This window comes from Engystomops pustulosus, chromosome 11 (assembly GCF_040894005.1).
Source record: "Engystomops pustulosus chromosome 11, aEngPut4.maternal, whole genome shotgun sequence".
Lineage (NCBI taxonomy): Eukaryota > Metazoa > Chordata > Amphibia > Anura > Leptodactylidae > Engystomops > Engystomops pustulosus.
The window spans coordinates 69776846-69789983 of record NC_092421.1 but is presented as its reverse complement, the minus strand read 5'-3'; the positions used below and the strand labels follow the sequence as shown (position 1 = coordinate 69789983).

Genomic DNA, 13138 nt, shown 5'->3' with positions numbered 1-13138 from the left:
GTCCTGCTGCTACTATAAACATACACATCTTTCCAGGGACAATACATAACACTGGCTGCAGAGAGCTAAGAGCACAGCAGTGTGAGGATATTCCCACAGTGCATTAAGTTCAGATACCATCCATATATCACAGTCCTGCTGCTACTATAAACATACACATCTTTCCAGCGACAATACATAACACTGGCTGCAGTCTGTATGGTTGAAAATGATTACTCATTTCTTTTAAAACTTCCTACATTGGAGCGGCTGGATCTTAGGTTCGGTCTTGAAAGATTTGCTTTTGCAGGGAGGTAATGACTTCTTTGTTGTTGTCCATGTAGGTGTCTGTCACTGCCCGGGATGATGTTCCAGGATTCGGACCTGCTCTGCCCAACCCTGCAGTCTTCCAGAAGGTGAGTGGTAAATATCAGTTCTGCAACACATAGTGGGGCTCATTAACTAAGGGTCTGCGCACTTTTGTCGCACTTTTGACGCTCTTCTAGTCTAAAACGTCTCTGCCCTGCGATTATGGCGTTCACGACCCTTTTGTGGTGCAGCTGTGCTGCTTCCGTGCAACACAAATTAGGGCGCGCGCCGTCAGACGGTCCGACTGATTCGAACTGGGCGCCGTATTTTACTTTCAAATTGTGTTGCACGCCCTATGTGAAAGATGCACCACAAAAAAGATGGTGAACTCAGACCTGAGCAGGGAAGCGACACATTCATGAGTTCAGGTGCATGAATCGCCGCACGCAGCATTATAGAGGGACAACTGGAGAGACCAGGTAAGTATATGTGCCCCAAAGTGTCACTCAGGGGCAAAGTGCAATAATGAGGACCTCAGAGACCACACAGGATGGGAGAGCTGAGGAGCCCAGAGACCAACCAGGATGGGAGAGCTGAGGAGCCCAGAGACCACACAGGATGGGAGAGCTGAGGAGCCCAGAGACCAACCAGGATGGGAGAGCTGAGGATCCCAGAGACCACACAGGATGGGAGAGCTGAGGAGCCCAGAGACCACACAGGATGGGAGAGCTGAGGAGCCCAGAGACCACACAGGATGGGAGAGCTGAGGAGCCCAGAGACCACACAGGATGGGAGAGCTGAGGAGCCCAGAGACCACACAGGATGGGAGAGCTGAGGAGCCCAGAGACCACACAGGATGGGAGAGCTGAGGACCCCAGAGACCACACAGGATGGGAGAGCTGAGGAGCCCAGAGACCACACAGGATGGGAGAGCTGAGGAGCCCAGAGACCACACAAGATGGGAGAGCTGAGGAGCCCAGAGACCACACAGGATGGGAGAGCTGAGGAGCCCAGAGACCACACAGGTTGGGAGAGCTGAGGAGCCCAGAGACCACACAGGATGGGAGAGCTGAGGAGCCCAGAGACCACACAAGATGAGAGAGCTGAGGAGCCCAGAGACCACACAGGATGGGAGAGCTGAGGAGCCCAGAGACCACACAAGATGGGAGAGCTGAGGAGCCCAGAGACCACACAAGATGGGAGAGCTGAGGAGCCCAGAGACCACACAGGATGGGAGAGCTGAGGAGCCAAGAGAAAACACAAGAAGGGAGAGCTGAGGATCCCAGAGACCACACAGGATGGGAGAGCTGAGGAGCCCAGAGACAACACAAGAAGGGAGAGCTGAGGAGCCCAGAGACCACACAGGATGGGAGAGCTGAGGAGCCCAGAGACCACACAGGACGGGAGAGCTGAGGAGCCCAGAGATTACACAGGATGGGAGAGCTGAGGAGCCCAGAGACCACACAAGATGGGAGAGCTGAGTAGCCCAGAGATTACACAGGATGGGAGAGCTGAGGAGCCCAGAGACCACACAAGATGGGAGAGCTGAGGAGCCCAGAGATCACACAGGATGGGAGAGTTGAGGAGCCCAGAGACCACACAGGATGGGAGAGCTAAGGAGCCCAGAGACCACACAGGATGGGAGAGCTGAGGAGCCCAGAGACCACACAGGATGGGAGAGCTGAGGAGCCCAGAGACCACACAGGATGGGAGAGCTGAGGAGCCCAGAGACCACACAGGATGGGAGAGCTGAGGAGCCCAGAGACCACACAGGATGGGAGAGCTGAGGAGCCCAGAGACCACACAGGATGGGAGAGCTGAGGAGCGCAGAGACCACACAGGATGGGAGAGCTGAGGAGCCCAGAGACCACACAGGATGGGAGAGCTGAGGAGCCCAGAGACCACACAGTATGGGAGAGCTGAGGAGCCCAGAGACCACACAGTATGGGAGAGCTGAGGAGCCCAGAGACCACACAGGATGGGAGAGCTGAGGAGCCCAGAGACCACACAGGACAGGATAGCTGTGGACTACAGAGCCAGGGAAGGGGGTAGTACAAAATGTTACAAAAAGTTCCACACCAGTAGCAAGTTCCCACTTTGCATAATATTTGCAGATTTGTTGCATGTGGTTCAGTGGGAATTTGCCCAGTGGATTGTGGCAGAGATGATCTGCAGTGAATCCAACCCATAAAGAACCAAGAGTCTATTGCCAGGGCCGTCCTATAAAAAGATGGCTTCAACTGTAAACTCCTAAGCCTTCAGAATAGAAGACCCCTCTAGGGTGAGGGATTTATGGCCTCCACTTATTGAGGATTAGAAAAGTCCAAACTTCTCCTGACATTGAACTTAGTGTTGGCCAAGAAGAAGCTGAGGTCCTCAGGCTGAGGTTACAGGGAGTCGAGGAACTGCGTACACCAAACCTTATACCAAACCACCATGTGTCCACCATTGGGCTTGGCAGCATAGGGTCCAGAAGTGGTACTGACCAGGAACCGAGTAAATCCCCTGGTGCCATTCATAGTGCAATAGCTTCCTACCTTAGCGATCATGGTATCTCCCAGGGAACAAAGTGACTCCCGCTCCCCCGCTTGTCCTTGTGTTGATCATTCCCACCAATAATATTGGAGTCAGATGGTTCTTCTTAAAGAGTTGGTTCCAAGTTGTTCTCCTATATACTGAATTGGTGGAGGTGACCACTGGGACCCCCAACGTTCAGGAGAGCGGGGGTGCTATTCCCACTTCATTTTATAAGCACCAAAGGCTGGGAAGTGCTGGAGATAGACCGGAGCTGTATGGGATGGATCAGATTGTTTTCCTCTGGATCTCATTAAACCTTGGGACACCTCGCTGCCAAATCATCCATTAAAAAACGAAAGGCTCATAAATAATGTACAAGGTGCGGCCCCTTCATTCCGATCCTGCGAGGTTCTGTGTATCCGGAGAACGGATCCATCTACACCGTAGACTGATCATAAAGCGAGGCTCCAAGCACACAATATGGCGTCTACATTGTAGCAAGTTGTGGCTGTAACATCAATGATTCACCTCTTAGGCTCCGCCTACAGGACTCACGAAATAAATATCTAAAATAGGCTCCGGAGCTGGAGGAAGTAAAAAAAAAAATTGGGGGGGAAGGGTTGGTGGAATATTGAGGCCTGGAGCTTCAAAAGGAACCTGTCAAAGTGAGGGGCTGCGGAGCGCAGAAGGTGTGACCATGTAAACTACAGGCAGTGTTAGAAATTGCTGGTTCCTGCAGTAATATGGATTTATAGTCCAAAAAATTAAAGGAAATCTCCCATCAGAATCCATCATGATAAACTAGGGACACTTAATCAGGCACCGTGACTGTGTGAAGGGCTTCTGGGGGTGTTACTAGAGGTCCTCTGTGCTGTAGCTTCAAAGGTTGTTAATTTACACATCCTCCTGCTCACTTAGCACTACCCCTCCCTCTGCCGGCTACTCCACGCCCCGGTAGCCTCTTTTCTCCTCCTACCCACAATCCTTGTCCGACGAACCTGCCGTCTGCGCATGCGCAGAACAGCAGGCCCGCGCCTGCGCGATCAGTGCTCTGAAGCCGGAGCTGCAGAGGCCTGCTGTTCTGCACATGCGCAGATGGCAGGTTCGTCGGACGAGGGCACACAGCTACGAGGAGCTGCGCGCCGAAGATGGTGGGTAGGAGGAGAAAAGAGGCTCCTGGGGCGTGGAGTAGTCGCGCCATGTAGCCTCAGCTCCGGCTACTCCACACCCCAGTAGCCACATAACAAAATTTGCTTATAAATTTGCATATAAAGCTTATAAAAGTTATCAAGAAGTGCGGGGACGTAAGGATTAGGCCTTTAAAAGGGCTATCCTCACGTCCTATTGATCCACCTACCACCCGATCTACCTTTATAGATAGATTCATGGTGGTAGGTTCCCTTTAAGCTGTGTCCACATCCAGCTGTGCTCTTAGCTCTCGGAATGAAGATGCATCTCTCCAGGGACAATATCTAACACTAGCTGCAGAGAGCACAGCAGTGTGAGGACACATCCCCAGGGCACTTGGAGAACCTACAAACCTGGCATATAAATCCACATTTTATAGTCCTGCTGCTACTACCATCTTACACAAAGATAGGATTACACTAGAGATGAGCGAGCACTAAAATGCTCGGGTACTCGTTATTCGAGACGAACTTTTCCCGATGCTCGAGTGCTCGTCTCGAATAACGAGCCCCATTGAAGTCAATGGGAGACTCGAGCATTTTTCAAGGGGACCAAGGCTCTGCACAGGGAAGCTTGGCCAAACACCTGGGAACCTCAGAAAAGGATGGAAACACCACGGAAATGGACAGGAAACAGCAGGGGCAGCATGCATGGATGCCTCTGAGGCTGCTTAATCGCACCATTATGCCAAAATTATGGGCAACAGCATGGCGATGACAGAGTGACAGAATGAAGCTAGATAGCATCTAAAACATCCAATAATTGACCCTGACACTATAGGGGACGGCATGCAGAGGCAGCGGCAGCAGCGGCAGGCTAGAGAGTGGCATGGCGACATACTCTAAATGGACTCAGGCTTCAAACCAATGGGTGGCAGAGAGGAACCAAAGGAGGTGAGCAAGAAGCGCTCAAATAATATCGGTACATGATAAAAGTTTGCCAGTATATTTTGTGGATTACACAGCAGGGTGGCGACAAAGTTAACATGGAAGCCATGAAAACAACCCAAAATTCTGCCTGACACAGCTCGTTTGATAAGGGGACCATGTATGGAGGCAGTGAACTAGTAGTAGATTAAAGGTGCTGCAGTTAAAACTATGTTAGTTGGATCTTGGCATGGAGCTGGCGCTCCGCTGCCAGACGAGCTTTCGCCAATCCAAGCCCCTGTCTCTAGGCTACTCCCCAAACAGCACTTCTAAGAACCTTTTGTATAAGATCAAGTGTAGTAGCGTTCTTATAAGTTTGGGATATGGCGGGTGAGGGGAATGTAAACAGATGCGCAAGAAGCGCTGAAATAATATTGGTAAATGATAAAAGTTTGCAAGTATATTTTGTGGATTACACAGCAGGGTGGCGACAAAGTTAACAAGTTTGATGTGGAATGCCCTGTAATAGCTCTTGGGCGGTGTGCCTTTTATCGCCTAGGCTCAGCAGTTTGAGCACCGCCTGCTGTCGCTTAGCGACGGCACTGCTGCTGTGCCTAGAGCTACCGACTGATGGCGCCATGGCCACGGATGGTAATTCGGAGGAGGAGGAGGGGTGGGAGGAGGAGGAGGTATACTAGACCTTTGAGACCTGGACCGAGGTAGGCCCCGCAATTCTCTGCGTCGGCAGTATATGACCAGCCCCAGGGTCAGACTCGGTCCCAGCCTGCACCAAGTTAAGTGTAGTAGCGTTCTTATAAGTTTGGGATATGGCGGGTGAGGGGAATGTAAACAGATGCGCAAGAAGCGCATGATGCGCATGGAGCTGGCGCTCCGCTGCCAGGTGAGCTTTCGCCAATCCAAGCCCCTGTCTCTAGGCTACTCCCCAAACAGCACTTCTAAGAACCTTTTGTATAAGATCAAGTGTAGTAGCGTTCTTATAAGTTTAGGATATGCCGGGTGAGGGGAATGTAAACAGATGCGCAAGAAGCGCTGAAATAATGTTGGTAAATGATAAAAGTTTGCCAGTGTATTTTGTGGATAACACAGCAGGGTGGCGACAAAGTTAACAACTTTGATGTGGAATCCATGAAAACAACCCAAATTTCTGCCTGACACACCTCGTTTGATAAGGGGACGATGTATGGAGGCAGCTATATGGACGACTTTTGGAGGTAGCAATGGAGACAACGTGTGGAGGCTGCTATGGAGACAATTTAATTTGGATAGTGCCTGTATGTGGCAGTCCAAAAAAGTTTTCAAACCAGAGGAGCAGGTAGGTGGCCCTCCAGAAAAATGAAATAGATTGAGTGCCTGTATGTGGCAGTCCAAAAAACTTTTCAAACCAGAGGAGCGGGTAGGTGGCCCTCCCGAAAAATGAAATAGATTGAGTGCCTGTATGTGGCAGTGCAAAAAAGTTTTCAAACCAGAGGAGCAGGTAGGTGACCCTCCAGTAAAATGGAATAGATTGAGTGCCTGTATGTGGCAGACGGCAGTCCAAAAAAGTTTTCAAACCAGAGGAGCGGGTAGGTGGCCCTCCAGAAAAATTGAATAGATTGAGTGCCTGTATGTGGCAGTCCAAAAAACTTTTCAAACCAGAGGAGCAGGTAGGTGGCCCTCCAGTAAAATGGAATAGATTGAGTGCCTGTATGTGGCAGTCCAAAAAAGTTTTCAAACCAGAGGAGCAGGTAGGTGGCCCTCCAGAAAAATTGAATAGATTGAGTGCCTGTATGTGGCACTCCCAAAAATTGTTTAAAACAGAGGACCGGGTAGGTGGCCCTCCAGAAAAATTAAATGCATAAAGTACTATAGCTAGAGCCAGTGGGCCCTGTCAAAAAATAGCCAGTTTCCTCTGCTTTACTGTACAAAGAGGAGGAGAAGGAGGAAAATGAGGAGGAGGAGGAGCGGATAAATTATTCAGGTTGAGCTTCCTTCACCTGGTGGAGATTGGAAATTAGGAGAAATCCAGCCTTTATTCATCTTAATAAGCGTCAGCCTGTCAGCGCTGTCAGTCGACAGGCGTGTACGCTTATCGGTGATGATGCCACCAGCTGCACTGAAAACCCGCTCGGACAAGACGCTAGCGGCAGGGCAGGCAAGAACCTCCAAGGCGTACAGCGCCAGTTCGTGCCACATGTCCAGCTTTGAAACCCAGTAGTTGTAGGGAGCTGTGTGATCATTTAGGACGATGGTATGGTCAGCTACGTACTCCCTCACCATCTTTCTGGAAAGATCAGCCCTACTCTGCCGAGACTGGGGACAGGTGACAGTGTCTTGCTGGGGTGACATAAAGCTGGCAAAAGCCTTGTAAAGCGTACCCTTGCCAGTGCTGGACAAGCTGCCTGCTCGCCTACTCTCCCTCGCTACTTGTCCCGCAGAACTACGCACTCTGCCGCTAGCGCTGTCAGAAGGGAAATACTGTTTCAGCTTGTGAACCAGGGCCTGCTGGTATTCATGCATTCTCACACTCCTTTCCTCTCCAGGGATGACAGTGGAAAGATTTTGCTTGTACCGTGGGTCCAGGAGAGTGAACACCCAGTAATCGGTGCTGGAATAAATTCTTTGAACGCGAGGGTCACGGGATAGGCAGCCTAGCATGAAATCTGCCATATGCGCCAGAGTACCAACGCGTAAAAATTCACTCCCCTCACTGGCCTGACTGTCCATTTCCTCCTCCTCCAACTCCTCCAACTCCTCTTCTTCTGCCCATACACGCTGAACAGTGAAGGTCTGAGCAATGCTCCCCTCTTGTGTCTCGCCAACATTCTCCTCCTCTTCCTCCTCATCCTCCTCCACCTCCACCTCCTCCGATATGCGCTGAGAAACAGACCTAAGGGTGCTTTGGCAATCAACAAGGGAATCTTCTTCCCCCGTCTCTTGTGACGAGCGCAAAGCTGCGGGATGGTGAGGCTGATGATGGCGGCATCGCCACTGACCATCTGTGTTGACTCCTCAAAGTTACTCAGCACCTGACAGATATCAGACATCCACGTCCACTCCTCATTGTAGACTTGAGGAAGCTGACTGACCTGACTACCAGTTCTGGTGGAAGTTGACATCTGGCAGTCTACAATGGCTCGGCGCTGCTGGTAAACTCTGGATAACATGGTCAGTGTTGAATTCCACCTCGTGGGCACGTCGCACAACAGTCGGTGAGCGGACAGTTGGAGGCGGCGCTGCGCTGCCCTGAGAGTGGCAGCATCTGTGCTGGACTTCCTGAAATGCACACAGATGCGGCGCACCTTCGTGAGCAAATCAGACAGATTGGGGTATGTCTTGAGGAAACGCTGAACTATCAGATTTAACACATGGGCCAGGCATGGCACATGTGTCAGTCTGCCGAGTTGCAGAGCCGCCACCAGGTTACGGCCGTTGTCACACACAACCATGCCTGGCTTCAGGTTCAGCGGTGCCAGCCACAGATCAGTCTGCGCCGTGATGCCCTGTAATAGCTCTTGGGCGGTGTGCCTTTTATCGCCTAGGCTCAGCAGTTTGAGCACCGCCTGCTGTCGCTTAGCGACGGCACTGCTGCTGTGCCTAGAGCTACCGAATGATGGCGCCATGCCCACGGATGGTAATTCGGAGGAGGAGGAGGTGGAGGAGGGGTGGGAGGAGGAGGAGGCATAGTAGGCCTGAAACACCTGGACCGAGGTAGGCCCCGCAATCCTCGGCGTCGGCAGTATATGACCAGCCGCAGGGTCAGACTCGGTCCCAGCCTCCACCAAGTTAACCCAATGTGCCGTCAGCGATATATAGTGGCCCTGCCCGGCAGCACTCGTGCACGTGTCCGTGGTCAGGTGGACCTTGTCAGAAACGGCGTTGGTCAGGGCACGGATGATGTTGTCTGACACGTGCTGGTGCAGGGCTGGGACGGCACATCGGGAAAAGTAGTGGCGGCTGGGGACCGAATACCGAGGGGCGGCCGCCGCCATGAGGTTGCGAAAGGCCTCGGTCTCTACTAGCCTATAGGGCAGCATCTCCAGGCTAAGCAATCTGGAGATGTGCACATTAAGGGCTTGGGCGTTGGGGTGGGTTGCACTATATTTTCTTTTCCGCTCCAGCGTCTGGGGTATGGAGAGCTGAACGCTGGTGGATGCTGTGGAGGATCGTGGAGGCGACGATGGGGTTTTTGTGGCAGGGTCCTGGGCAGGGGGCTGACTATCAGCTGACACAGGGGAAGGAGCAGTGGTGTGCACGGCCGGAGGTGAACGGGCTTGTTGCCACTGAGTGGGGTGTTTAGCATTCATATGCCTGCGCATACTGGTGGTAGTTAAGCTAGTAGTGGTGGAACCCCTGCTGATCCTGGTTTGGCAAATGTTGCACATCACAGTCCGTCGGTCATCCGGTGTTTCCTTAAAGAACCTCCAGACTTCTGAAAATCTAGCCCTCGCCGCGGGAGCCCTCGCCACGGGAGCTTCACTAGTTGACACATTTGGCGCTGAGGCACCAGGTCTGGCCCTGCCTCTCCGTCTGGCCCCACCACTGCCTCTTCCAACCTGTTCTGGTCGAGGACTCTCCTCTGTCTCAGAAGCACTGTGTTCACCCGGCCTATCAACCCAGCTTGGGTCTGTCACCTCATCATCCTCCGATCCCTCAGTCTGCTCCCCCCTCGGACTTCCTGCCCTGACAACAACTTCCCCACTGTCTGACAACCGTGTCTCCTCATCGTCGGACAGCTCTTTAGACACTTCTTCCACTACGTCAAGAAGGTCATCATCACCCACAGACTGTGACTGGTGGAAAACCTGGGCATCGGAAAATTGCTCAGCAGCAACCGGACAAGTGGTTTGTGAGTGTGGGAAGGGTCCAGAAAACAGTTCCTCAGAGTATGCCGGTTCAAATGCCAAATTTTCCTGGGAGGGGGCAGACTGGGGGGGAGGAGGCTGAGGTGCAGGAGCTGGAGGAGTGTCGATTTCGGTGACATGGGTGGACTGCGTGGAAGACTGACTGGTGGACAAATTGCTCGAAGCATTGTCAGCAATCCACGACATCACCTGTTCGCACTGTTCTGGCCTCAACAGTGCTCTACCACGAGTCCCAGTAACTTCAGACATGAACCTAGGGAGTGTAGCTCTGCGGCGTTCACCTGCTCCCTCATAAGCAGGTGGTGTCTCACCCCGGCCAGGACCACGGCCTCTGACCCCTGCAGTAGTTGGACGCCCACGTCCCCGCCCTCGTCCTCTACCCCTAGCCCTCGGGTTAAACATTTTTAAAATGAGAGTTATAACTTTAATTTTTTTTTAACTTTTTTTTGTGTTTTTTTGTTTTTTTTTTGTGTTTTTTAGTTTTTAAAACCAAACAATGCTATCCTATTGCTATGGCTATTTTCTAGCCAAGTATGAAAGCACACTACTATGCCAGATGAGATGACGCTGAGTTATTAAACAAAATAAACGTAAAATAAAAAAGGAAATGGCAGACTGTGCCTAATTGAAATCCAACCCCTAATAAATTTTCCCACTTTGGTGTTTGAGGTGGATATGTGCGTCACTAAGAGCTAAACACAACGGTAGCAAGTCCCCCTGCTAATTCCTCACAAAATGGTACTAGCTGCAAATAAAAAAAAAAAAGTAGAACGTTATTGTAGCCCTAAGAAGGGCTGTTGGGTTCTTGGAGAATCACTCCTGCCTAACAGTAAGCTAATAGAACACCCTAACGCTTTCCCTGACCAGCAGCAGCTCTCTCCCTAGCGGCATCCAGACACAGAATGATCCGAGCAGCGCGGGCAGCGGCTAGTCCATCCCAGGGTCACCTGATCTGGCCAGCCAACCACTGCTATCGACGTGTAAGGGTACCACGTCATGCTGGGTGGAGTGCAGAGTCTCCTGGCTTGTGATTGGCTCTGTTTCTGGCCGCCAAAAAGCAAAACGGCGGGAGCTGCCATTTTCTCGAGCGGGCGAAGTATTCGTCCGAGCAACGAGCAGTTTCGAGTACCCGAATGCTCGACCGAGCATCAAGCTCGGACGAGCATGTTCGCTCATCTCTAGATTACACATCTCTCCAAGGACAGAGGCTAAAGCGAGCTGCAGAGAGCACAGAGCACAGCAGTGTGAGGACCCACCACCAGTGCACTTGGAGAAGTTACAATCTTGGAATATAAATCCATATATCACAGTCCTGCTGCTACTAACACTATACACAGAGGTCTGATTACACATCTCTCCAGGGACAATACTGGACACTGGCTGCGGTTGTGCTCCTGCTGTGTTCACACTGAGATAGTCGTCCCATCTAGCCCTGAGTATTTGGTAACGTGGGGTCACCCATGACGTTTTCTAAAGTCACAAACCAGGAACATAATAGAGACGGTCTGTCCACACATTGCAGGAAGCTGTCGGATCAGAGCCCAGCAGTGTGAGGGTCTTCCCCATCCATCTCCTGCACGTTTCCTCTTTGTACTATTTTAATATTCGCCTTCTCCTGTTATGTTTCCTCTCGTCTTCGGGTCATAGGGTTTAACCCTTTCCTCCCTACACCAGGCTGGTTGTGATTCGCATTTAGCACTAGATGGCGGTATTGTAGTACTGTTTCTCCATCCTGTGCAATCTACCACTAGGTGGCAGTATCATCGTGCCATATTCAACCCTCTGCACGTATTAAGTTGCTATCAATAATTTATAGCAGGAGCTTCTCCCTGAATAAAACATTCTCTCCATCCGTTATCCTGGAGGAGCAGGGGGCAGGGAGCGGAGCAATGATTCATAACTTCATAGATATTACCGCATACATTATCCATAGCAGATCCCATACTGCACCATCAGACTGCGGGGGGTCTCATTGTAACACATAATACTGCCATACAAGATATAATACTGCCATATAGCGCTCACATAATACTACCATACAGGATATAATACTGCCATATAGTGCTCACATAATACTGCCATATCGTATATAATACTGCCATATAGTGCTCACATAATACTGCAATACAGGATGTAATACTGCCATATGATGCTCAAATAATACAGCCATACAGGATATAATACTGCCATATAGTGCTCACATAATACCGCAATACAGGATATAATACTGCCATATAATGCTCACATAATACTGCAATACAGGATGTAATACTGCCATATGATGCTCAAATAATACAGCCATACAGGATATAATACTGCCATATAGTGCTCACATAATACTGCTATACAGGATATAATACTGCCATATAGGGCTCAAATAATATAGCATACAGGATATAATACTGCCATATAGTGCTCGCATAATACTGCCATACAGGATATAATACTGCCATGTAGTGCTCAAATAATACTTCCATACAGGATATAATACTGCCATATATTGCTCACATAATACTGTCATACACATGTAATACTGCCATATAGTGCTCACATAATACTGCAGGGTATGGCAGGGTATGGCACTATTATACTCCATACAGATCATAATAGTCACATACAGTAGCCATATACATCATAATAGTATCATACAGTGATCCCATAATACAGCCAGATGGAATATAATAGTGCCAAACAGTGCTCACATAAGCCATGTAGTCATGATATGGGGTCTCATTGTAATGATAAATTGTTTATGGTCCCCCTCACTCCTCCTCTTCTTCATTAGCCTTCAGCTGCCCCCCAGGGTCCTGATATTTTAGGGACTGATAAAGTACTATGGGAGCAGGGTATGGCACTATTATACTCTGTATGGCAGTACTATGGGAGCAGGGTATGGCACTATTATACTCCATACAGATCATAATAGTCACATACAGTAGCCATATACATCATAATAGTATCATACAGTGATCCCATAATACAGCCAGATGGAATATAATAGTGCCAAACGGTGCTCACATAAGCCATGTAGTCATGATATGGGGTCTCATTGTAATGATAAATTGTTTATGGTCCCCCTCACTCCTCCTCTTCTTCATTAGCCTTCAGCTGCCCCCCAGGGTCCTGATATTTTAGGGACTGATAAATGACCATACAGACATACAGGAGCTTATATTAGGTCTTCAACTCTCCACTGCCAGAAGTGGTGTCAGTCCTGCCCTTCTGTCTCCGCACTCCCTCTAATCCCTGGTGTAGGTCAATATATTCTACAAAAATGTCACAATTTCTTAATCAGTATGGCAGTATAATGTGATCACTATATGGCACTACTATAATCCATATGGCAGTATAATGTGATCACTATATGGCACTACTATAATCCATATGGCAGTATAATGTGATCACTATATGGCACTA

The 13138-nt window shown here is 50.0% G+C and overlaps 1 protein-coding gene and 1 long non-coding RNA gene across 6 annotated transcripts in view; both read left to right on the top strand.

Annotated features, from left to right (window-relative positions):
• The window catches only part of LOC140106014 (uncharacterized), a 340407-nt gene that overhangs the window by 98800 nt on the left and 228469 nt on the right, over positions 1-13138 (top strand). The gene's annotated exons all lie outside the window — the stretch shown is intronic.
• LOC140105779 (rap1 GTPase-activating protein 1-like) overlaps positions 1-13138 on the top strand; it is an 82979-nt gene that overhangs the window by 63274 nt on the left and 6567 nt on the right. For all 5 annotated transcript variants that reach the window (XM_072129865.1, XM_072129867.1, XM_072129866.1 and 2 more), the window contains exon 16: positions 324-395. In XM_072129865.1, the coding sequence (XP_071985966.1) occupies positions 324-395 (72 nt within the window). The remainder of the gene's footprint in view (positions 1-323; positions 396-13138) is intronic.